This window comes from Vespula vulgaris, chromosome 18, assembly GCF_905475345.1.
Source record: "Vespula vulgaris chromosome 18, iyVesVulg1.1, whole genome shotgun sequence".
Taxonomy (NCBI): domain Eukaryota; kingdom Metazoa; phylum Arthropoda; class Insecta; order Hymenoptera; family Vespidae; genus Vespula; species Vespula vulgaris.
This window is the reverse complement of record NC_066603.1, coordinates 1705690-1732910: the sequence shown is the minus strand read 5'-3', so window position 1 is coordinate 1732910 and position 27221 is coordinate 1705690. Positions and strand designations below refer to the sequence as shown.

The following is a 27221-nucleotide window of genomic DNA, read 5'->3' as shown; positions in this document are numbered from 1 at the left end:
AAAAAAAAATATATTAAAAAAGGACGGGAGAAAAAGAAAACCGAAAGAAAAATCGTCATATCTCTCGTCTTGGCGTTACGGTTGGTCGAATGTGTACTATATTGTACCAGGCTGATTAATAAAGGCAGACTTCCCTGCAATTAGTTCTGCGATATGGGTTAACCGTCGCAATTTGTTAAGCCCCGTCGCTTTCTGTTACACGAAGAGAGATACAGATTCAGGAATTCTGGATACGAAACCTGTTTCCCAGAGCGTCGTATAAACGTTCTATGTACAATACATACATATATGTATATACGTACGTACGTATGTAGGTACGTAGGTATGTAGGTACATACGTATGTACGTATGTATGTATATATGTTTGTATATATATATGTATATATATATATATATATATGTACGTACGTCGTTCCTTCCTTCGAGAGTTCAATGGCACTCAGAATGCGAGAGTTCGGCACATCGAAGAGACATTTTTCATGAGACGAACCGATCACAAGTATTTATTTACTCACTTGAATTCGATATATTTCTTTTTCTTTTTTCTTACTATTCTTCTTTTTTTTTTTCATTTTTTATATGTTCTTTTTATCTTTAACTAGGTCGACAAAATCGATTATGTCATTTATACGTATATAGGTTGGAAATGTTTGAACAAGGTTATGTTTGTTGTTTTTTCAAGTATTGTATCAATGATCATATTTTCTTTTTTCGGTTTCTTTTTTGTTCTCTTTTTTGTAACGTTTAGATATTGAAAATATTGAGATAAATATCATTTGTCGTTTGTATTATTATCGAAAAGAAGTGACATGTATAATACCGTTGTCTTTCAGATAATAGGTATTATATAATCTGTTGTAAATATTTTATAATAATCTTGTCACGAAGTAGATAATGAAACTTATAAAAAATGTATAATTTAAGAAACATTGTATTAAATGTAAAAGTTATAATAGAGAGACAATGATATATAACCTCAATGTACACTGGATTATATTTATATAATGATATTGTTTAAAAATTTAGATATTATAACTAAAATGAAAGAAATGAAAGAAACTTATTTATATATTTTAAACAACAAAGAAATTGAAATACTATTATTGATCATATCTAGCAAAACAAAATTATATTAAACCATTACATTTCCAAAGAGAATTATAATAAAACTGCATTGATATAAGTTGATGAAAGAAAATGAAATGGAATTAGATAATATAAAATAAAATTATATTAAAAGATATGAAAATGAAAGCAAAGAACGTATGTTATCATGGAAAGCAATTAAGAATTCTTTCATTTTACTAGATTTTAATATCTTTCAATATTACAAAAGGTTTCATGAAAATGTTATCATCCCTTGTTTCGTTACAAAAAGCTTTTATACTTTGATCTCTACATCTTTTTTCTTTTTCTTTCTTTCTTTCCTTTTTTTTTTTATATTCATTCTCGACATACATATAAGAAAATCCTGGCTCTTACTCTCACTCTCTCTCTCTCTCTCTTTCTCTCTCTATTTTTTTTTCTTTTCTTTTTTTTCCCGTTGATGTCCCGTTGACCTAATTTCACTTGAGTTGTCCTTTGAAAGTCGTGCGAATATTCGAGAATAATAATGAAGCTTGGTGAAAAAGTAATTCGTCAGGAACGTTTTCGTTGTCGTCGTCGGATGTGTATGTATGTATAATGTCGACGAGGATGAATGGAACTCGATCGTTCATGAAAATAACGACTTATGTTCACCATGACGTGGATTGACTTAAGAAAAAAGAAAGAAGAGAAGAGAAGAAAAAAGAAAAGAAAAGAAAGAAAAAAAAACTATATCAAACGATGAAGAGAGAGAGAGAGAGAGGCCAGGGTACAGAGTGATCTAAAAGTTTCTAAGTGATTATAAAAAAATCAATTACTATTTTTTCTTTTCAACTTTTTAGACTAGTAATCAGCTTTACGATCTGAAAAGAAAAAGAATATTAACTGAACTAAATTTAACTAAAGTTAATTAACAGTGATATTAGCTACTAGATTTTTATTACGATTAAATATTTTAAATAATTCTTGAAAAGATCATATATATATATATATATATATATATAATCGTTCAAATAAATTTCAAGAAAATATCTTCATTTATTAATAAAAGAAGAAACAAAAAATAACGTTTTACTCGCAATTTGTTATTCGAAGAAGAAACGTAAAAAAAGAAAAAGGAAAAAAAAAAAGAAAAAAGAAAAAAGAAAATGTCGAATCTTATCATTATAAATTCGTATCGTTTTATAATTTGAGCCTCTCTCTTCTTCTCTCTATTTCTCTCTGTATGAATTTTGCTTGAACACAGAAAACTCGACGTGCTTTAAACACCGACCTACTGGATTTATATTCACCGATTAATCTTTCCTCCTTGCCGAGGTAATACGCCGGATGACTTCTTGCAAGAAGAAATGGAGGAGGAAGAAGTGAAAGAAAAAGCAAAGAAAAAAAAAAAGGAAAAAGAAAAAGGACGAGAAGGAAGAGAGAGTGTATATGTGTGTGTGTGTGTGTTTGTATGTGAATGAGAGACAGAAGGAGAGAAAGAGAAAGAGAGAGAGAGAGAGAGAGATGAAACGAGAAAATAGTAACGCTTTCACGCGATATGGTTCCCCATAAGTTTCTCTGATCCTTGTATCCTTTCGAACGATTTACGTTCTTGATTCCTTACCACATATCTTTTACTTCTTTTTTTTTTTCTTTTGTAATCTATCCGTTTTTTTCTTTTTACTTATTTTTTTTCTGTCTTATCACATTTACACTGGATGAATCAATTAATCATTATCGATCGTTAGAAAAATATAGAAAATTTTCTTTTTTCTGTTTTCTTTTCTTTTCTTTTCTTTTCTTTTCTTTTCTTTTCTTTTCTTTTCTTTTCTTTTCTTTTCTTTTCTTTTCTTTTCTTTTCTTTATGTGATATTTATTTTTCATAAGACCATATATCCATAAAACGTGATCCGATAAAAAATTTCTGTAGTATCTTTTTCTGTTTATTTCTTTTATCTCTCTTATTATTTTATTTTATTTTATTTTTGGTTTCTTGCGATTAATTTACAATGCAAAAGGTTAAATGTTCTTTGCGTTCTTAGAAAATTGAATTTTTGAAAATAATTGAAATAATTGAAATGATTCTTAAGATTCTTTAAGTATAGTACAAGTTTATATACTACGTATACTGTTTCATGTGTGCTGTCTGTGTACGTATATGTGTGTCGCGTGAGTCATGCCGCGCGAATTACGCTTATGTTCTTCTGCGTGTACTTCTAAGGCGAGACAAAAGGGTAGAAAAGGAAGAGTAAAATCCTGCCAGACAGAGAGAAAGAGAAAGAGAGAAACAAACAAACAAACAAACAAACAAATAAATAAAAATAACCACGAATAAAGATAAACGTTCGTAGATTTTTTAAAAATTCTAATTTGTTAATACGAATTAATGATATTGCAATACATTAAACAATAGTCATCAGACAAATCTAAATTTAAAAAAAAAAGAAAATGGTAATATTTGAGGCCATTTGCATTTACGCGACTTGACAATAAACAGCTATAAGAATTATTTCTTAATTTTTCTAATTTGTCAATAAATAATACGTGACAACAAAGTAATAAAATATTACTATCACGTATATTCACATTATTACACATAACCTACTACATATACTCATAGAACACGTATAACTATTACATCTAACGATACAAACTTGCTACGTAAAACCGTACTACACATAAATTATTACATATACTCGACATATTACACATCTATATTATATATACCCATACATACACAGAAAAGAAATAAGAATTGCTACATAAACCCATACTACTGAGATAAATCCTAACATATAACCTACTCCCATATTACACATCTATATATTATTATATCTACTTGATTCTATACATAAACTATTACATATCTATATTCTTAACGCATATATAAACTACTACTACTACTACTACTACTACTACTACTATTACTACTATTACACACACATACAACAAATAAACTATTATACATATCCGATATCTCTTATAAATTACTACGTACATATCTACTTACACTACTTATACGAATAGATTCAAATATATATATATATACATATATATACACTCATATACATACACACATATATATATGTATCATAGTGTTCGTATTTTCAAGCGACGGAACGGAATGCATAGTAACCAGTTTGGAAAGTATCTTAAGGTACGACGTTTTATGCATATGCGTACAACGTTACCGTGCTGGACATGTCCAAGAAGCAATCTTCCACGAGATGTAACGTAGGGGGGAACTATGTTGTAACGGTAAAGACGAGTAGCCACGGCTTATACGCTGTCCTTCGATAGGCAGCTTCTATTTATAAGTTTTCGAATGGCAATGTAGTAAAGGTTGAATCGATAGGGAATCCTATTAAATAAATTTGTTATTCCATCGATCGGTTCGATCATCACGAGTCAAAGGGTAAAAGAATAAAAGAAGAAGAAGTAGAAGTAGATCTGGTTTTGAAGTAGTCGATAATGACGACGTTATTAATTGCGACAATTTTTATTTTTATTTTTTATTTTTTTTTTATTTTATTTTTTTATTTTTTTTTTTAATGTTTTTATTTTTATTTTTCTTTTCTTCATTGCGATCAAGATTTTTTTGGTCGTGAGATCGAGGTCGTTTAATTGGTATTCTAATTATTAAACATCGATTGATGTTTTAGAACTTTTCATTGATTTATTTTTTAAGGGTTAAGAATTACGACTTCCGGTTTATTTATTCATGATACCGATTGTGAGTTTGAATACGTCAGAATTACGTGTTCATCGGGTTCGTATCTTTTCATGAATTATTCATAGGGCTCGTATATTCTTTTTTTTTATGAATGAATTTGCTCGACATTTTTATGAGGTATTATAAAAAAAAAAAAAAATGTTCGATTCTTGTTTATGGTTGTCTTGTGAATAATATTAGAAAAGTTATTTATTACTTATTGGATTGGAGTATGTGTATGATATAATCGAAAACTGCGAATGTAAAAAAAAAATAAAGATTAGTACGAATAGATTGGAATTGTTTGTTTAATCATCGATACATTCTTAAGGGATATTTTGTTTCTTTTTCCCAAACGAATTTGCTCGAAATTATTTTATGAGAAAAAGAAAGCTGTACTTGTATATTTCTCATATTCTAATATTCTAAATTTAATATAATTCTCTTCTCATATTCTCATATTCTAATATTTAATATCTTACGTCATAAATTATATCAAGTTTTAAATAATCTAAAAAAAAAAAGAAAAAAGAAAAACTGAATAAAAATTAAAAAAAAAAAATTGTAAAATCTTAATTTTAATTCGATGAAATGGAACTTTAGCAGCCATATTAGCGTTATCAAATGATACTGAATATCATTTTTCAGGATGCGTGAAGCCGGCAAGCGGATGAAGGAGTAAGCTGAGAGGAGGAGGAAGGATTCGTTAGGGAAGTATAGTGAGGAAGAAGCTATAGACGCTATGGTGGTGGAGTGGTTGTGTCCTGGACTTAGGCCCACCGGAAGCCGTAGGCCCCGGCTCCTCCACTGCAAAGTGATTCTTCTTGACGAGCATGAATTATTGCAGGACGTATTGGTGAGTATACAAAACAATTTTTTATTTAATTAATCGAATTAATATATTTACGATCTGTGCACCCGCAAATATAAAAAACAATCTAATCGAGCATATCAATTTTTTTATACACTGTATTATAGCGTTAATAGAATTTTATGTTTAAACGAAATTGATCAGTTTTATCTTACATTGATAAGATTTTGTTTGTCTAACAATTTATAAGAAGTGTTATTAATATAAAGGGAATTATATAATCTATGATCCATAGATCCATGAATCGACAGGTTATATGAATGATTAATTTATTATCGCGCGAATTTATAATTCTTCAAAATTAAACTATTACCTTCTTCTTCTTTTTTTTTTTTTTTTTAAACGACTGAATTGTAACGAGAAAATTAGGCGGGCCGGAATTTCTTGGATGATTCGAAAAAAAGAACAATGAAAGAAAATAAATCAATTATACCTTTTTCAAGAAAGAAAAAAGAAAGTCTCTCAAGCTCGTTTCTTTCTCAGATCGTTAAACGTAACAGGTACGAAAGCTGTGAAACGAGTTAAAAATGATAGTCTCGCGAAAAAGTCTAAATTGATTTTTAAATATCACCTTGAAACTTTTGGCCCATCTAAGATCATTTTCGAACTCGTCCAGTATATTACGATAATACGTATATACATACATACACACACGTATATATAAATGTATATATATAGAGAAGCGAAATACGGATTATAGTTTCGAGAAGACAAATCGAGTTATCGACAAATCGATCGAACGATTTATACGAAATTGATCGTTAACTCAGTATCGTTTTACGATCAATTTACGAGAACTCTCGACTGCGATCATCGACGACGATCATATACTATCGTATAATATCTCTCTCTTTATCTTTCTCTCTGTATCTATCTATCTATCTATCTATCTATCTTTCTCTTTCTATCTCTCTTCGAACGAGCTTATATACGAGATATCGTCGCGGAAAACGTACGTTTTAATCGTTCGATATGCGCCCATGTAAAGTAAAGCGATATCATGGAATGCAATGAAGTGTTGATTATGTACGTTCTATATAATACGTGTATCTATTACATATATATATATATATATAGTGTATGGTGTAGGTGTAAACGATGAGTATCGAGTTTCCATATTTTCCAACGTTTATAACACCAAACCTTCCATAGAAACTATTCTATGGAATACATTACATACAACATTTATTCGATAATTTCGATCACGCGATCGTTGTTTATTAAATTATTTAAACGATAACGTTCAAAAATTTAGATCTATAAAAAAAAATATATATATTGATTTATCAATTTCGTGATATGTTTTGTAGAAACTATTATTATTAAAGCTCGACAAAAATGAATATTTTCGAGGATTCGACGTATACTCCGATGATTGTCTCTTTTCATACGAATTTTGCTAGGATTAAAAATTAATAGTATAATTCAGTATATATAGGGTGATTCATTGAATTAAGTAAAATTAGTAATGATAGAATTAATCGATATATATATATATATATATTTTTTCCTTTTCTGTATTTTCTTTTTCTGTTTCATTTTTTCCCTCATAAACTCGAAAGCACGACAATAAATATTTCAAAGTTAAATGTATGGGTGGGTGTCTATGAACTACTACTGTATGCTCTTAGAAAACGTTTGTTGGTCTATTCGATATATAATAACTGTCGGAGCTCGACGCAATTTCGCGCAAAAGGCCGTCAGGTTATGGGCACCCTGTTAATTGCCATTGGGCCCTAAGGGCCCCGACGTATACGATAATGTACTCGTCGTCCCATAGTTCATTCTCTATCTCTTTTACTCTGTTCGGATGTTCTTTCGTTCCTTGTTGTTGTTTTCTTCTTCTTTCTTCTTCTTCCATTCTATCGTTCTTCCTTTAGGTGAAATTTCTTCATGTAAAATACATTGCGTACAAGAAAATATCTATATATCTTTTTATGGTAATATACGTTTTTTCGTAATAATAATAATAATAATAATAATAATAATAATAATAATAATAATAATAATAATAATAATAATTATTATTATTATTAATTTTAATTTGTTTTTAATAATGTTACAAATTCAACATATATTTAATATATATATAATATAAAGAATACTTGAATTATATATCATTGATAAATTACAATAAAAAGAAGAATGATACTCTGTAGAAAAACAATCCGATATACGTTTATCATTTACATAATAAACGTCAAAATTCTTCTCAAAATTCAAAACACTATTACATACCTACAAATATAAATATTATACAATAAATAAAGACTACCAGTGTATATCGGTAAAAAGTAATTTACGATGGTAGTAGTACGATCTTCGTTGGAATTAACAAAAATTGATATTTTTTAATGTTGAATAATTTCGAAAGGCTTTAAAATCTTGCCGACCACCACGAACCTAAGGAAAATCGTAAATTACCGATCATGATTGCCCCCCCACACCCTAATGGATGCCCTACTGCCGGTTAAAATCGCTTTTGCTTCGTAATGGAGAAGGCACGAGAGAATCTTGAGATCCTTTGCTATCTCTCTCTTTCTCTCTCTCTCTTTCTCTCTCTCTCTCTCTCTCTCTCTCTCTCTCGTTTTTCTCTCGTTTCTCACTCTCGAAGGATTCGAAAAGATCTCAAGTATCGATCGAGACCCGTTCTTTCGGTGGCAAATTAACAGGCATTTGACGCGTGGGAGAAGGAGATCCTTTGCTCGATTAGTTCTCCGCGTATGGTTTATGACTTAACGACGTAATGAGAGGTGGGCTTTAATTGCCGCAAAGTACACGCTTATAACCGAGCCTGGACGAGCCTTGGACGAAGTCCTGTATGAGGGATAGGGCGGGTTGAGGGCTGAGAAGGTTGCAGGAAGGGTTCGACGAAGGGATACGCGCGTTGAGACTCTCTCTCTCTCTCTCTTTTTCTTTCTTTCTTTCTTTTTCTTTCTCTTTCGAGTTTTGTAACATTAAACCTCTCATATCGTGTCTCGTGACACCCTGTGCTTTTACGCTCTTACGCTTTCTTTTCCGAAGTAAAGAAAAGAAAAAAAGGAAATAAAGGGAAGAAAAGGAAGAGAACAAAACAGGGAACTAAGAAATAGATATTAAAAAATGAGAGAGAGAGAGAGAGAGAGAGAGAGAGAGAGAGAGAGAGAGAGAGAGAGAGAGAGAGAGAGAGAGAGAGAGAACAAAATGCAAGGGAGAATTGTTCATGCAAAATTTGAGAATCTGATTTAAAGAGTTATACGATCGAACAAGTAATGATAAATGAATATTGACAATCTTTTCTTATATTCATAGACTGAATACGTACGCAAAAACAAAATATGAAAACACCAATATATCTTACATTATTATTTACCATTCATTCGTTCATTCATTCATTCATTCATTCATTCATTCATTCATTCATTCATTCTTCTTTTCCTTTCTCTTCCTTTAAATAATTATTTATCAATGTCTGTCGTACGAACAATTTTCTTTTTCTTCTTGTGAATCGTTTCTTCCTTTTTCTATTAATAGATAATGAAAATAGACGTAGATCGATTCGCATAGATCGCTATCGTTAATCTAAAACGTCGACCAATCACATGATCGTTCACTTCGTTTCACTCTTAACGATCTCAACTATCTCACTGTCTCTCTCTATCTATCTATCTATCTATCTCTCTCTCTCTCTCTCTCTCTGTCCACTCGTCCGTCATTAGAAGCACGCGACATTTCTCCCCTCCTCTCCACCTCTCCCCCCCACTCTTTTTCCCCTCCCTCTCTTCGTTCTTAACATTCTTACGGTTCAACACAACAGAGTCGAAGAGAACTTTTTCTATCTCTATCTTTCTCTTTCTCTTTTTCTCTGTCCTCTTCTTTCTCTCTTTCTCTGTCCCTATGGGATCGGGCCCATTTCCGTTAATGCACCATTGACCAACGAGAACAGTTCTTCTCTCCGATTGGACGCAAAAAATCTACTCTCGAAAAAAGCTGCTCTCTTTCACGACGTTCTCTTTTACATCCAATTATCGCATTATCTCGTCACTCCTTCGACAATGGGAATGAAAATAATAAAATCGAGACGTCCGAAATATCTGCCTTTTTTCTTCTTCTTCTTCTTCTTCTTTGTCTTCTTCTTCTTCATCCTTTTTCTTCTACTACTATTTCTTCTATTGTTTTCTTTGTTTTTCTCTTTGACTTTTTCTTTCTCTCTCTCTCTTTTTTTTTCTTTTTTTTTTTTACTTTTCTTCATCTCTTCGTTTCATTAGTGCAGCAATCTTTTTCTCCATCGCAACCGATGAAAATTTTTAACTAGAAAGAAGATATTAAAGAAATTATAATTTAAATATCGATTATGGATAAATAATGATGAAAGGAAGAAAAATGGCGGTTCGAAAGTAGCTGGGAGGATTTTTTGAAAAGAATTATTCCAAATAAAAATACACACACACACATATTATATATATATTTTTTTGAAAGAATTTTTGAAAAGTATATAAAAAGATCATGAATATTGTCGTGGTCTATAGGATTTAAAAAAAGAAAAAAGCCAATAAATCTCCGTTCGTTCTTTTAGAAAAGAATGCTTTCTCGTTACTAAACAAAAATATAATACTTCGTCCCATTTCTCTCTCCTTTTTTTTCTTTTTCCCAACAAGAATTTTCGAGAAACTTTTTTTTATAAAAAAAAAGAGAAGAAAGATCGTGTTGGTTGTTGTTCGTGGTACTACTATATAATAGGGTTACTACTGGCATTAAATCTCTTAATGCCCGACGAAAGATCGTAGTATTCGTCTTCCTTAAAGGGCAAAAGGAAAAGGGATAACCGATCGTCCCGCAATACTCCTCACCCCTTTTCTCCAGAAGAAGCACACGAACCCATTGGAGGATTCCGTAGGCAGAGACGGCTCGCAAAACGCCTTTAATTAATTCCAATTACGGACGCTCCCAGGGACCGAAGTCCGTGCTTACTATCTATTATGTTCCGTCTCTTACTTTCCCTCCCCCTTTATATTCGCAGTAGCTACGAATGGAAACGATCAGAGAGAGAGAGAAAGAGAGAGGGGGGGAGAGGAGAGGGAAAAAGAATTTTACTCGCGAGTTTTAAACTTCTACGCACGCGATATCTCTCACGCCTTTATTCCATTCTTAGATGGCACTATCGCTATAATTCTTTGTATTTTTTTCTTCCTTTTAATTGGTACCGCATTTAGGAAATTAATTTTCTAAAAAACATATCCGACGCACGTTTTTATTATGTTATTTTATAAAGAAACGTTTGTCACGTGTCCATCTACCTTTCTCCTATCTTTTTCTTCAAAATTACACGTAAGACGACGACGAGAATAATAATGAATTGTAATCAAATATAATAGTATAATAATAATAATAATAATAATAATAATCAAATGAAAAAAATGAGAATCTTGTTGTAGACAAATTTACAAATAGATCATCGTATCTATCGTATAAAGAGAAAAATAAAACTACGGATCATTCTTAATAACGTTTCTATCAAAATTACACGAGATAATAACGATGACGATAATAACAATAATTTAATAATAAATTAATCAAACGAAGAACGAGAATTATTTCCCCCCCTCTCTCTCTTTTTTCTTTTTTTTTTTTTAAATCGTTGAAATAATTTTGATACTTTTTTTTTTTTAAATATATAATGAAGATTGAAGTCGAAGATGATGTTAGTGGGTGGTGAGGGTGAGAGTATATAGTGTAGTATTTGATTGAGGAAATACAAGGATAAAGAGGAGAATTTAAACCGTGAAGGACGATCGTGTGCCTTTCTATGGGGTGGAGGAGGGGGGTTGAGTGCAGGGATGCTGGTTGAGAGGGGGAGAGGGACGTAATTGCAACGAAACGTTTCCATTTATCATCGTAGGAATTCGTTTGATTAACCCTCGACTCGTAAGACGATGATTTATCTTGACTCCTCGACTACTACTTCGCGTTGGTAATAGTAGTAGTACTAGTAGGTAGTAGTAAGTAAGTAATAGTAATGATAGTAGTAGTAGTAGTAGTAGTAGTGTAGTAGTAGAGGTATACGCCTTAGGAACGACCCATTATCGGCTTTCTTCAGGGCCGCATTTATACATTTCTAGGCCCTAGTTACACAACGTCCATCTTGAAAATCTATTTCAATAAAGTCAATTTATTTCTTATTTCCTTCAATATCAAATTCATACGCTTTCTTTTCTTAGTTTCTCTTTTGATTTTTTTTTTTTCTTACGACTTTGATTTTGTCGAATATAGTGGATTATTTTTTTTTCTTTCTTTTTAATCGTGTCAACCGAGAAGCGAGAGGACTAAGGTTTTTTTTTTATTTCTTTTTCTTTCTTTTTTTCTGTGTCAACCGTGATAGAGAGCGAGTATTATCAGCTTGTGAATGTGTAATGCGCTTTACGATAAATGCGGCACTGGTTTTCTTGTTTATGGTGTTCTATGAAAAAGGGATATATATAGAACGTGTTTCTTCTTCTTGTTAAAATTATAATAATAATAATAATAATAATAATAATAATAATAATAATAATTATTATTATTATTATTATTATTATTATTCTCTTAGATCTTTTTCTCGGTTTAGACCTACCACAGCTACATACATGCCGGCTAACATGGATAATCGAATAATGATGCATATCGCGTTAATACACCTTAACAATTTTCAATCTTTAAACATGGATTATACGGCCGCCTTGCGAACGATTCGTCTTAAACGTCAAACTGGTAGCTTCTCGTAGATTTCATTTTATTTTTTGTTCGTTTGTTCATTCGATTTTCTTCTTTTATATTCGACTCGCTCGAGTAGTAACAATTTTGTGGTCGAACAAAAAAAAAAAAAAAAAGATACAAAGTAACAAATAATCGGCGAAGTTTAAAAAAATTAATGTTTGTAAAATCAATCCTTTCCCGTGCGTTTTATTTTTGTTAGCTAATCGATTTATCGATTTATTTATTTTTTTCACGTATCGTTTTTCCTTTTCTTTTTTTAATAAAATTTTTTCTCTCAGCATACGCACAGTATATGTTTTTTTTTACGTTCTTAATTGATATATGTTTCCATTCTTTTCTTTCTCTATTTACATATATAAAATTAATTCACGTTTTTATTTATTTTGAAAAAAAAAGAAAGAAAATGACAGAGAAAGAAAGAGAGGGATGATCGTAGAAAGAAAAGAGAAGATATTACCGTAGTCTATCGGCTTACAAAGTCGATTATTTATATCTATGTTGTACATAGATTGCTCGTTTGTATGTTTAACGAGTAAAAGAAAAAGAAAAAGAAGGAAAACCAGAAAGAAAGGAAAAGATGACACTTAACACTAAGACGTCTTTAATACGTGCGACGTCGGAGTTATAATTTTACGGATTAATATTTCCTATCCCAGCAGGTTCTATCCTTATGCTGGGATATGGTCCGACTATAGTAGTATAGTTTGGTATAGTCTGACAACGTTCGTGCCAGACCACTGCTGTTTCTTACGAGCCGATTATGCGACAAGGACGAAGTACTTAAGCCTCTATCTTCCTGTATCTTTCTCTCTTTCTCTATTTTTTATTCTCCAAGTAGCTGTTATCTATCTATCGCGTTTAATAATTTTAATTATTGAATATATTCAATACTTCATGCTTCAATCCAATAAAATATTTATTAGAAAAACAAAGAAAAAAGAAAAAAGAAAGAATAGAAATAAACTAACAAAAGTAGAAAAGTAAAAATAGAAAAATAATTTCTTTTTCGTATAACATGATATTTGTTATTCCTACTAATTAACATTATTTTTTATATATTTGTATAGTATAATATTAATCGGTATATTATTATCATTATTATCGATTTTTATCATTATTATCGAATATTATCGAAAAGAAAAATATTGTTAAGAAGAAACAAAAAGAAAAGAGGAGAAAAGAAAAATTATCTTACTCGTTAATGTTCGCGTTCTCTTGGAATTGTTATGGAATAAAAATTACAGAAGAAGAACGAGAAGAAGAAGAAGAAAAAGAAAAAAGAAATCGTACGAGAGTTAAGGCCTCGTTGATATATTATTCTCCGAACTATACTGTTCTTACATAATTCAACGTCCAATTTGAGATAAAGAACGTCTCGATATCCGTGAAGCGATATTCGTCTTCGGAGCTTGTAATTACCGATCCATCGAATTTAAGAGGGTGGGGGGTGGGGGGTGGAAGGGACCTACCCAAGAAGTTTGTAGTAAGAGAGAGAAAAAGAGATAGATAGATATAAAAAAAGTAGTAAGTATTATATACAAACAATAACCCTTTACATGCATATATATATAGTTGTATTTTCTAGTACAGAAAAATTTCAATTGAATTTAATACGTTTCTTCTTATATAAGACAAAAAGATATACCCCAATCATATTCACACCCTTCAGACATTCGTTGATCCCATTGGTTGCCACGAACAAGAAAAAAAAAGAAACAGAAAAAGGAAGGGAGGAAAGGAAAAAAGAAAAAAAAGAAATGTGAAGAAGAAAAGAAGGAGAAAAAGTATACGTAGTAGTATCCTCGAGGTATTCGTACTGCCCTGTTATTAGGCTATATACCAAAATTGCTGGGACCATCCTTCTCCCTTTTGAGGATAACCTCGTTCGACCCAAACCGTGCACACTAATTCACGCTACTTTCAACCATCTTCTTTCTTTCTCTATCCTCTACGAGTTTCTCTCGTGACTACTCAAAAAAAAAGAATGAAGAGAAATACTAAAAACAAAAAAGAAAAAGAAAAGGAATACCATTGAATATAGATCGAGAGAAAGATCCTAACTCTTTCTCGTATTACTTTATTAGTAGATATGTTAAGTACGACAAAAATCGATTTTACTACTTATTTGATAATATTTCAATCACGTATAAATAATTCAACTTCGAGTTTGCGTATGAGTTGATCAAATCATTAATAGCGATACGCTTATATTATTTATCGAAATTTTATTATAAATATTGATGATTCTTTATAGAATATTGATTAAACAATTTTCTTTTTTTTTTTTTTAATACCGACCCAACAAATAAATAGGAGTACTATTGTCGATCTATAATATTCAGAAAAAAAATACTTAAAAAAAAAAAAAACACTTTTTAAAGATAGATTTGATACAATGAGAAAGCGTACCATATATTTGCGATTATATACATATATATATATATATATATATATATATATATTCACACACATACATACAAACACTATTTCGTTTTTAACTTGTACCATACCTCAGGCTAAAAGGAAAAAGGCTAAAGTAAGAGAAAAATAAAGGAAGACTTAGTTCAGACTTCGGATAGACAATGGACATCGTCGTTTTCTTTCTTTTTTCTTTTTCTTTTCTTCATCCTTTTTTTTATTATTATTATTATTATTATCATCGTAGTCGAAGCATCAGAGAGAGAGAGAGAGAGAGAGAGAGAGTGCACCAAAATGCGCGGAATCGCAGACACGGAAGTTTCCATAGCGATTTTCTTTCGAGCGTCTCTCTTCCGTTTCCGGAATGGGATGCGGGATTGGGAGTGACGGTGGTCGATGGCGATAGAAAGGATAGTAGTAGGAGAGACTGGCGACGGATGTAGGAGTAGGGATGAGGGTGGAGATGATGGGGGTGGAGAAGGAAGATGTCGGATATGGGGATGGGTTGGATATCAAGGCTCTCTCGTGAAAAACGGGACCTCGTAGTTCGTGAAAAGTTCGAACCCGGTGAAATCAAGAATGGTCTCTAATTATACTGCAAATCACTTTGCCGTGCTCGTCGACCTTCGATTCACCTTCAACTTCATTGTCAAAGTCTTCCTGGACCAGTTTATAGCGACGAAGATAGCGAGAGACAGAGACAGAGACAGAGATAAAAAAGAGAGAGAGAGAGAGAGAGAGAGAGAGACTCTATCTATATTTTTTGTTGCCTTTTTATTTTATTCTTCTATTTTTTTTTTTTTTTTGGAGGATTTTCCCATTTGTCACGATATGAGGTATTGTAGTTCGGTTCCTATCGTCTCTAAAAACTCGAGCCGATCGAAGCTCCGAAACAATGGCGCGGGAGAGTTAAAAGAGGGGTGGAGAAGGAAGGGGATGAAATAATTTTTTACTGGATAATTTCAAAATGGCCGCTCACATGAAATTTATTGCGATCAGAAAAAGACGAACGAATCGTAGTAATTATACGATCGTATTTATGTATTTATAATTAAGAAAATAATATAAAAAGTTAAATTATCTGTTACATCATAATCGAGGTGAACGGCGACAAGAATAATAATAATAATAGTAATAATGATAATAAGTGTAAACGGAAGTGGGAGAGGCATCACGATCATCGAGATTATTAGGGATTACGTCGTAGTATAATGTAATATAGTATAGTATAGTATAGTATAATATAGTATAAATAATATAGTATAGTATAGTATAGTATCGTAAGGAAGAAAGGTGATAGAAGATTGTTAGGGCTCTCATGGTAAACGTTGTACTTAAACCTACTATTTCTCGCCTATCGATATATATTTATCTATGAATACACACTTATACACACACATATATAAATGTATACGTGTGTACACATACCGGATGTATCCGGTACGATATCATAGAAACCAGTTTGGAGATGACTCAAAACCTGCTACTACCCACCGTACACCAATATTCCAAATTAAAAAAAAAAAGTAAAGAGATATGCGATAAAAAAGAAGAAGAAGAAGAAGAAGAAGAAGATAGAAAAGAAAGAAAAAAGAAAAGGACGTTCATGCGTCATCGAGATAATGCAAATGTGAATAAACGCATTAAACTCTCTTTCCGGCATAAATAAACTTGGATAACAGGATACGTTTATATCTTTTATAATACCGAAGAAGCTCGCGAACCAAATTAGCATATTATTTATGAAATGATGGTGGTGATGGTGGGAGGGGGAAGAATAGCGGAAGGGGTAGAAGGATGAGGAGGAAAGGAAGAGACATGAAGGAAAATCAGAATGTTGGTTGTTCCGTTAGAAAAGATATATATGCATATATATAAATAGATAGATAGATATAGATATAGAAAGACTCGTATCAAACGAGTTTAAAAATTTATACATCCCTTCGGATCGTGGGAATGAATGCGTTGAAACTCGAACAAAATTTTGTCTTCACGAGAGTTAATTTCTCGTTGGCACTTGATGATTATACATAGATAGCGTTAAAATGCAACCGACTTTGCATCGTTACCTCGAAGCAATGGAGTGGAATGGAGGAGGTGAGTTGAGGTGAGGTGAGGTGAGGTGAAGTTAGGTTAGGTAAGTTGAGGTAAGCTAAGGTAAGGGGGTGGTGAGATGGGTGGTGGTAATGGCAATGGTAGTGGTAGTGTTGATGGAGGTTAAATCACACTACGATAGCTACGAAAGCGTTTATTCTTCCTTCTTCCTTCTTCTTTCTTCTTCTTCTTTCTTCTTCTTCTTCTTCGTCCTCTTCTTCTTGGTCTTTAACATTAAGATTGAAAAGGAAGCATTAACGGACCGTATACGGTTGAAGTAATCCCAAATGACTGGGATTTTTAAAGAATGAATCTTGTTCCTTAAGAATTTCTCTCTCTCTCTCTCTTTCTCTCTTTCTGTCTTTGATATTTTCTTTCTTACATTTAAATCTTATCTCTTACATTTGGATTTCGCAGGATTCACAGATTTTCACAGATTTTCACAGATTTCCAGAAACACATGGATTCATAGATATACCCCTGCGAAGAGACAAGATCGTTTCCTTTTTCGTTTCTTTTCTTTTTCTTCTTTTTTTTTCTTCCCTCGTTAGCAATGACATGTCATTGGCATCAAGTTTTTTTTTGCGTATTTTTTTTTTCCTTCAAGATCGTTAGGATCACTCCAAGAGATCGTCACGTTTATCATCATCATTATCATCATCATCATCATCATCATCATCATCGTCATAGTTGCTGGATGGTAAATAAGAGAAGGGAAATCGTACTCGAGGTTCTAAGTGTCTTCAACGAGTATATATATATATTTATACTGACAAAAAATATCGGTATTTATATAATTACAAGGATCTCTTATAAAATGAGACTGTGTGTGTATGCGTTTATGTGTGCTTGTGTTAGCACGTTTTTTTTTTTTTTTAAGGAAAGAAAGGGACAATGGATGGGTGGGTGGATTAGCAACAGGAACTTAGATAAGAAAAAGTGAGATAGTGCGAGAGGAAATTTTTCTTTCTTTTAATAGGAAATTAAATCTTCCTTGTCGTAATCGTTGTCAATAATTACCTCTTACGGGTTGCGTTCGCGATTTTTTTTTCTTTCTTTTTTTTTAATGGGAACAAGGCTGAACGAAAAAAGAATCGAAGTTCTTAGATTTATTTTAATAATCGATTACTCTTTTATTCATTTATTTATTTATTTTAGACTTCTTAAAATCCGTTTTGTTTTTTAAATCGTAAAACTACAATAATAAACCTAATCATTATAATCCAACTTGATGATTTGTAATTTGTAATAATAGTTCAGTAGATCAGAAACTTTTAACTCGCGAGTATTATGGGAAATAATTTTGTTATATCAAGTAGTTGTTGTACAAAGTTTTCATAAACTTTTGAGTATTAAAAAAAAAAAAACAGAAAGAGAGAAGTAAGGAAGATAAAAGAAAATATTGCAATATCGATTGAAACAAACATAACGAAAACCCTTACGGAAGAACTAAAAGGAGGGGTTACTTATTTTGTTCAAAGGAAAAACATACTAGATCTCGTTCGTGTTCGCTCGACAATATCTGAAGAATCCCATTACCGATGTTACAAAAAGAACGATTGCATTGTATGCTTTTGTCGAGAAATTCATGGCTGGCTGGAATGGGATTGGGTGATGGAGTGGGTGGTGGTAGTGATGCTGGAGGTGATGGTGATGGTGATGGGGTAGGGTAAGAGGGAGAGGGGAGATAGGGCGGCGGTTTAGTACGATGAAAAAGTTGGATCTCAAAGTCGATTTTGTATTACTGGTGTGTACGGATTCCCACGAAGAAGAAGAAGAAGAAGAAGAAGAAGAAGAAGAAGAATCTTGGCTGGGGGCTAAAGCCGTTGGCTTAAGAGAAAAGAAGAAGAAGAAGAAGAAGAAGAGGAAGAAGAAATAAAGAGAGAGAGAGAGATGGAAAAGGAGAGCAATGTCTAAATAAACGGTTTGCCTTCTTGCTGTGTGGAGTATGAAAAAAAGAGGAAGGAAAGAAAGATCGGAAGAGATTGGCGCCGTTCACTTCGAGATGAAAACGTGGAGCAAAGAAGTTAAAAGTGGTATGAGGAAGATAAAGAAAGAAGGAGAAGAAGAAATAAAAGAAAGAGAGAGAGAGAGAGAGAGAGAGAGAGAAAGGGGAGAGAGAAAATGAGGGCAAAAGGGAGGATCGTTTCGAACACGCAAGCCAAAGATGATTACCCATCTCCTAGACCTACAGCCATCTTTGAGACCCCCTCAGGGCCTGGTAGGACCCTTTTCCCTTTCTCTCTCTCTCTCTCTCTCTCTCTCTCTCTCTTTCTCACTCTCTTTCTCTCGCTATCTCTTTTTATCTTCTTTCTCGTTCGTACTCTTTATCTTCATATTTTTATTAATACGATAGTTCCACTTTTTGAAGTGGACTGAAATTGTCCAGAATACGAAAAGTCCACACACGTGTGCGCGTGATATGTGTATCCAATTTCAATGGATTGTAAGAGAGAAAAAAATTGAAGTAGTCACCTCCTCTCTCTCTTTTTATCTATATTCTACATTCTCATTCATACTTATTTACTTGTCATTCTTATTAATACGATACAATTTCACTTCTATAAATCGATTGATATTTTCAAGATAGGTATATGTACTATATATGTCTATCCAATTTCAATAAATTGCTAGAGAAAGAAGAGAGAGGGTAAGAGGAACTATTTTAATTCTCGATATCCTATGTCCTTAGAAAATACTCGTTGAATCTCGTGAATTGTACAGAAATGTACATAGAGAAAGAAAAAAAGAGAAAGAGAGTTAAAGACACATACATACATACATACATACATACATACATACATGAATGAATGAATATATATATATATGTATGTATGTATGTATATATATATGATAGGACCTTGAACGAGAGTCGAACGTGCAGTATCGAGAAGGACGTTGTTGGCGTTGTTCGTTCTCTTACAAAGTTTCTCTTCTCTTCATTTCACTTCAGTATACTACCTACTCTACACTACACTACGCTTCACTTCACTTCACTTCACTTCACTTCATTTCTCTTCTCTTCTCTTCTCTTTATCTTTATCTTTCTCTTTCTCTGTTCGTAGCCATAATCGTCTTTTTATCTTCCTTGGCTACCGCACAACCAACGATACATTTCCCTGCGCTTTCAAGCCCGAGGCAAATCGGGTTGCGTTGCAGGTGAAACGAACGAATAAGTTGGTTCCGTTTCACTGCATACAATATTACATACACATACGCATCACGTATATGTATATAGTAATTCTATATGCATGTCTCTTTGTAAAGTATATATACTATATAGTTCATCGAGTTATTTCTATTTTAGGGACTCAAAGCGTCTGCTCCTTTCGATTTTTCGTTTAAATCTTTTACTTACTACAGTCTATTTCGATGTACACCAATTTTTTATTTCCTTTTTCTTTTATTCTACTTTTTTTTTTTTTTACTCTAGTCCTGCTTCTTTAAACTCTAAATTGAAGTGTTTACAAGATGATCAATTTTGTTAAGGATACCATAGTACCAACGCGAACGTACTGATTTTAATTTTTCATTCTTTTCTTTAATTTAATTAGTTCGATTTTTAATTTTGTATTAATTCTTTATCCAAGATCTCTTTTTTATCAATGCGTTTAGATTCGAAGTATTGTTATCGAAAGAAATCGAACGTTACGAATATCCCGAAAAGATTTCGAATAGATTCGATCTTTCGAACAGCACCGTCGTTGAAACGTATTCACTCTTCATGTATTCGAGAGAAAGAGGAATTCCTAAAGGTATATATACATGAGTAGACGAATCTAAAGTCTGGTTAAAAGAGACGGAAATAAGGAGAGGTTGGGGGCCCACCCACTGCATACATACATACATACATACATACATACATACATACATACATACATACATAGATACATAGATAAATATATACATATATATACAATTTATTCAGTGATAAGATCTACGTGCCCGAAATGTAATAGTAAAAGAAGAACGAAGGACACATGCAGTTACGATTTATACGTAACTTTTCCATGTAAAAAAGGAAAAAAGAAAGAAGAAGAAGAGAATGAAGAAGAATAGAAAGAAGAAGGAGAAGAAGACGAAGACGAAGACGAAGACGAAGACGAAGACGAAGACGAAGACGAAGACGAAGACGAAGACGAAGACGAAGCAACAACGACGAAGGTATCTTTGGCTACGCCTTCGACGCTTCTCGGGATAGCACGGCCATCGAAAATTGGTATTCCCCGGTAGGTATGAGTTAGCGGCATCGGTATGTGAGTATTATACCTTTTGTATTCCGATGTGACACGCCTCCGTCACGTTTGCGGCCGTACAACACTACGACGCTGTAAGACCATGCCGAGAGAGCACCAACCAACCAACCAACCAACCAACGAACCAACCAACCAACGAACCCACCAACCAACCAACCAACGAACCAACCAACGAATCAACGAATCAACCAACCAAGCAACCAAGCAAAGCAACCAAGCAAGATAGCTCTAGCAAGCAAGCAAGCTAGCAAGCAAGCAACGATGACAACGAACGGACAATAAGAGAAAGAGAAAGAGACAGAGAGAAGAAAGAGAGAAAGAAAGAGAAAGAGAAAGAGTTAATGGTAAAAGGGAGAGGTGGTAAAGGTAGGAGGACAAACGATAAGTGTCCTCGAGTGTACCTACGAGATGTGCGTACGTGTGTGACGAAACAGAGAAAGAAAGAGAGAGTAAGATGGAAAATGATCATGTGTCTCTTTAAGCGTATAAGTCTCTCTCTTTCTCTCTCTATAAATATGTAAGTGTGTGTGTGTGTGTGTATAAAAAAGCATTCTGGTAGCAGAGCAACCACTGTCCTTCTTCTCCCTCTACTTCGAGTATGTACGTTTGAGAATACATTATGTAAGCAAAAGGTTAAAAAAGTCTCTTGTGGAATACTCCCCTCTCTTTCGCTCTGGTCTCCTTAATCTTCTGTCTTTGTCTTTTCTCTGTGTCTTCTTCCGTCTGTCTCTCTGTCTTTATCTTTCTTACCGTTTAGGCATCTCCTTTGGTTTCTATCGAAAGGTACCTTCTTCCTCTTGTCCTTGTCTCTTCATCCACGTTCCTCTCTCTTTCTCTCTCTTTCGTCTGTGTCTTTTTTCTTGTTCTTTGTTTGTTTGTTTCTTTCTTGAATACGTACATGGCGCAAGAGTATAAGAGTATCAGGGCATAGACCTTATATATGTTATACATGGTTCTACATGGTACCTATAGGGTATGCCCAAAAAGTACCAAAAACATACACTCTTACTCAGTCATTTTATATACGGTGAATTCGATCGAGAGATCTCGAAGAGATATATATATAGATTGGAAAAATGTTTTATCTTGATCTAGTTGAATGAAGGGATTCTATGTGTATGTGTATATATGCATGTATCTGTGAGGAAAGAGAGAGAGAGAGAGAGAGAGAGAGATCGTAGCAACGATTTTTTAGTATCGTTGGAATAATTTTCTACGCGTTTTACGAGGATTACATGTTGATTTATTTCAAAAGATTATTAAGATAAACACACACACACACACATGCTACGAGATAACGATTTCATCAACTAATAACGATATATTATGTTTACTACTTTGATTATTCAACGATCTGCTTTTCATGGGACACCCTGTATAATACGAAATCGAGCTGCTCGCCTCGTCGAAAGAGGAAGAGAAAGAGAGAGAGATAGATTGAGAAGGACCGACAGAGACAGAGACAGAGACAGAGAGAAAGAGAGAAAGAGAGAGAGAGAAGAAAAAAGGTGAAAACAATGCATCCTGGAAGCCGGACGAACTCCTCCGCGAGAAGAGCGATGGTGGATGTGAAAGAAGAGGGAGAGGGGAAGGTGGAGCTGAGGGATGAAGAAGGTGGGGATCGAGAGGACCCAATGGTCGTTGTCTTTTCTTCTTGTGGACATTGACTATCTATCGTTGACGTTGTTACTTCCTTTCCTTTTCTCTCGTTTTTGATGTGGTCACGTGGTTTGGTTTAATCGATCAAATTTTTCAAATTTCCCGCCATACTGGAACGTTTTCATTGCCTGTTACGACGTTTCCGTTCTGTCTCTGTTTGAAAGAGGTGTAGAGAAGGTTCGAATTCTTTTTTTGAATAACGTTTCGAAAATTGTACGTTTTTGTAATGATAACGGAATGATAAGAGAGAGAGAGAGAGAGAGAAAGAGGAAGAGAGAAAGAGAGAAGAGAGCGCCATTTTCATTTACTTCGCGTCCCGCTTATCGGGCTAGATCTCCCACAATACACACGAACGCAACCGAACAACACTTCGGAGGAGAGTGAGCCCTACGTGTTTCGACTAACGTAGTAGGCGCTGAAATCACGTGATCCGATGATCGCCAACTTCCGTAACACCTTGTGTCGCTTACCTTCGAATAATGGCGGGAATGAAATGAAGAGTCGCGAGAGGAACCTTGTAATAAAAATTCGTTTTGTTTTTTTTTTTTTTTTTCATTCGCTTCGTATTCGTTTTATTTACTCGTTCGTTTGATCGTTAAATTATTTATTTATTTATCTCAATCTCAAAAGAAATTCGCAAACTATTATTTCTTTTCTTAGTTCAAAAGATGTGTATCGCTTTGAGATTGAAATATATGAATAAATAAAAATCATTACGAATTTGTTCATATCATTGTCATCGTACGAGTATCGTATTTTTTATTCTTTTTTGTATTTTTTAGAAAAGATATAAAAGGATTCTATCGACTTTGTAAAGGAATCGCATAAGCGAGAATGAGAATTTATTTTTTCTTCATTAATTATACGTCATTTTTTAATTATATATTTTTTTCTTTTTCCTCTATATAAAAGTCTAATTTTGTTCGAAAAGAAAAAGAGAATCCTTTTATGGATTCTAGAGAATCACGCGATTTGAAATATTATATGAAACGGTGTTTTTTTCGTTCGTTCGTTCGTTCGTTCGTTTGTTCGTTGGTAGGAATTTTCATTGATCTTTTGAGAAGAGCACAAAAGCTAATTCTCGAGCTTTCGAAAAGTTTGTGGATGTTTGTGTACGTGCAATGCGACATACACACATAAGGATTACGAAGATTTAAAAGGATTCGCGGGAGTAACCGGTCGAGTTAGGCAGTAAACCTTGGACATCGCTGTCGGACTTCTCCTCCTCCTCCTCCTCCTCCTCCTCTTCTTTTTCCTTTGAGTAGAAAATACATCCTCCTGTTTCACCCCGTTCGTCGTCGTCTCTCTCATTTCCTCGTATTATTATTACAAACAAATACTGAGAGACAACAAAAGTTCCTAGACGAGAAAAGTAAAAGTTCCTACATCGATCTATAAACTTTACAATTCTAAAGAAAGAGAAAAATTAGCCTTGAAAAACAAATAAAAAAAGACTTAAAATTAAGCATCTACCCTGTGTATATATATATACTCTGCATACATATACATAAATCTGATAACACATCCTAACAATTTGATTGTAATTAGCTAAGGATGAGTTAATTAAAAAAGAACAAAAAAAAAAGAAAAAGAAAGAAAGAAAGGAAAGATACGAGATAAAATGTTTATTATTGTCAAATTATAAAAAACATTTTCTTTTTTTCCTTTTTCTTTTTTTTTTTTTTTCTAACAATTCGTGCGTCACCGAAGTTGATTGCGTCTGATGGGGAGAATGACATTGAACTATCAAAAGAACGTAAGACTCACGAGAAATAATGGTCGTAATGGGAAAAAACTCGAGTTAATCTTCTTTTTCGTCCTCTCTCTCTTTCTCTCTCTTTCTCTCTTTGAAGAGAACAAATGGTTGTCGAGAAAATGGGGGAAAAAAAATGTTGAATCTATGGTACAAAAAGAGAGATAGAGATAGATTGATAGAGATAGAGATAGATTGATAGAGATAGAGATAGAGATAGAGATAGAGATAGAGTTAGATACAGAGAGAGAGAGAGAGAGAGAGAGAGGGAGAGAGAGAAAGAGAGAAGAGATAGTTGGCACCTCTCTCGTTTCGTAGTAAAAGTGCAGGTGCAACACCCAAGCGAGGATAGATGTCGGTGGTAGATAGTTCAGGGCACCCACAATAAATTTCACGATGCTACGATCCAGATAGTGAATCGACGCCTATGCGAGAGAGAGAGAGAGAGAGAGAGAGAGAGAGAGAGAGAGAGAGAGAGAGAGAGAGAGAGAGAGAGAGAAGGTTATATAGAGAGAGGATAGACGTTATGCTATCTATCGCTATGTTTTACCTTCTTCTTGCCATTGACCTCGGAAAGTGTTGCCCTGGCTAGACGCAGGAAACGTATCAGGAAAGTGTTCCATCTCAAATCCACGTATTACTATAGTAGAATGAAATTCTCTGTGTTATTATGAGTGAAGTCTTTACTCACGTTAAACAAGTGTTATAACGCACACGCATATAATATATAATAGTTGCTATTTATTATACAATATTTCATTTTTCTTCCCACGTGTTGGCGAGTATCTCGATTATTATACTCATATATAGTTGTGTGCATTCACAAGAAGTGTGTAGGATGTGGAAGTCACAAATGTTTCTGGGTAATTACGTCTATTTAGTTTTTACGATCTAAAAAGAGAAGGAAATTGATCCAGAAAGTCTATTTTTGTCTAATTCCATCGAGCATTTGAAGAGTTTATCGAAGAATAGTTAGAAATATAAATTAGGATGTTCATTTGAAAGCTAAACGAATATTATATTTGGTTAATGAATTATTATTAGCTGATATGAAAGATAAAGGAGAGAGGAAGAGGGAGATAATTAGTCTGCATGAAAAGAAAAAAATAAAAGAAAAAGAAAAAGAAAAATTGTAGAGATAATTGATAATACAAAAGATAAAAATAAAAAGAGATAGACAGAGAAAGAGAGAAAGAGAGAATGTGTGTTGTTAAGAAAGAGAGAGTATGCAATGCTAATTACGAGCAAACAGTCAAATCAGGAGAATATTCCACTATAAGGGTTTACACACATATGTGTCTCTGCATATATATATATATATATATATATATATATATATATATATAAACGATGGAAGCGTACGAAATACATAGTAGAGATTCGCCGTTAGCTTCCCTCGAGGGAAAAGAGCGTCCGTTTCCTCTCATAGTATACTGAGAGAACGTCATGGCTCGCTTGAGAAACGGAAACCACCTATTCCGATCTCGATTTATTCCGGAGTATGTGTATGTATATATCTATGTATATATAGCATGTATGTGTGTATGGACTTATATGTATATACGGTATGTATATATGATATATATGAACTTATGTATATGCTGTAGCTGTATGAATATATATATATATATATATGTGGTATTTGTATATGGTATGTGTGTGAGTAAGAGAGAACAATGCTACAGAGAGGGTGGGAGAAAGAGAGAGAGAGAGAGAGAAAGAGAGAGAGAACCGATTTAACAACGAAAGTCAAAGCTAAACTGCAATGGCTTCCCCACATCCTTTCTATTCTTTGTCAAACGATTTCATGACCGATCCTCTTAGTCGGAACGTTTTAATGAACGTACGAGATTAATTAATCGTTTACATTCGAGTTTAGAATCGATCGCATTTTTCGTTTTGGATCGTTATGCAGAGATCGAGGATTAGAATTTTGTATGATCGTCGATGATAGTATCTGATCGTATATTTTTTTTTTGCCGTCGTTGTAATTACGTAATATATAATATTCGTGATATAAATCGGAGACATGATCATTTTCTAATATTACGATTACGTATCATACGTAGAACGTAAAACAATTATACAAATTCATCTTTCTTCATTACCGTCACTTCAGCTCACTCCATCGTCGCTTATTAAAAATAATAAATATTATGTAACACCCAATCAACTTCGACTATAATATTCTTATTTTATTTATTTTAAAGATAATGAAGTTATAGATGGAGGATGTACTTGTTTATCTTTTTGAGTACTCGAAGAGAGAAAGATCGAGAGATCACTTAGAGTAAATCAATCATTGACGTAGAAAGGAAAGAAAGAAAAAGAGAAGATAAAAAAAAAAGAAAAAAAAAGAAATAATAATAAGAAAAAAAAAAGAGAGAGAGAAACCGTTAGAAAAGGAAAGACTTCTTTTCTCGAGCAATCTTAAAAGAACGATAGACGAACTATAGAGAACAACTATACAACGACATAGACGACGACATTTTCTAGCGACTCGACCAGTTAGACGTGTTCAATGACGCGTGCAATTCGCGATTTAAATTGCTACGCTCGATCGAACGACGTCCGATCGATCGACCGATCGATCGATCTACCTATCGATCTATCGATCTATTCTATATAGCGACCGTACGAGTGATCTATGATTGCGTT

At 33.3% G+C, this 27221-nt stretch overlaps 1 protein-coding gene across 11 annotated transcripts in view; it reads left to right on the top strand.

The window, feature by feature from the left end:
* The window catches only part of LOC127070416 (band 4.1-like protein 4), a 72825-nt gene that overhangs the window by 29656 nt on the left and 15948 nt on the right, over positions 1-27221 (top strand). For all 11 annotated transcript variants that reach the window (XR_007784503.1, XM_051008357.1, XM_051008359.1 and 8 more), the window contains one exon: positions 5429-5636. Coding sequence is in view for 10 of the 11 variants with exons in the window: in XM_051008357.1 (XP_050864314.1) it covers positions 5523-5636 (114 nt within the window). In the remaining variant the exon portion in view is untranslated. The remainder of the gene's footprint in view (positions 1-5428; positions 5637-27221) is intronic.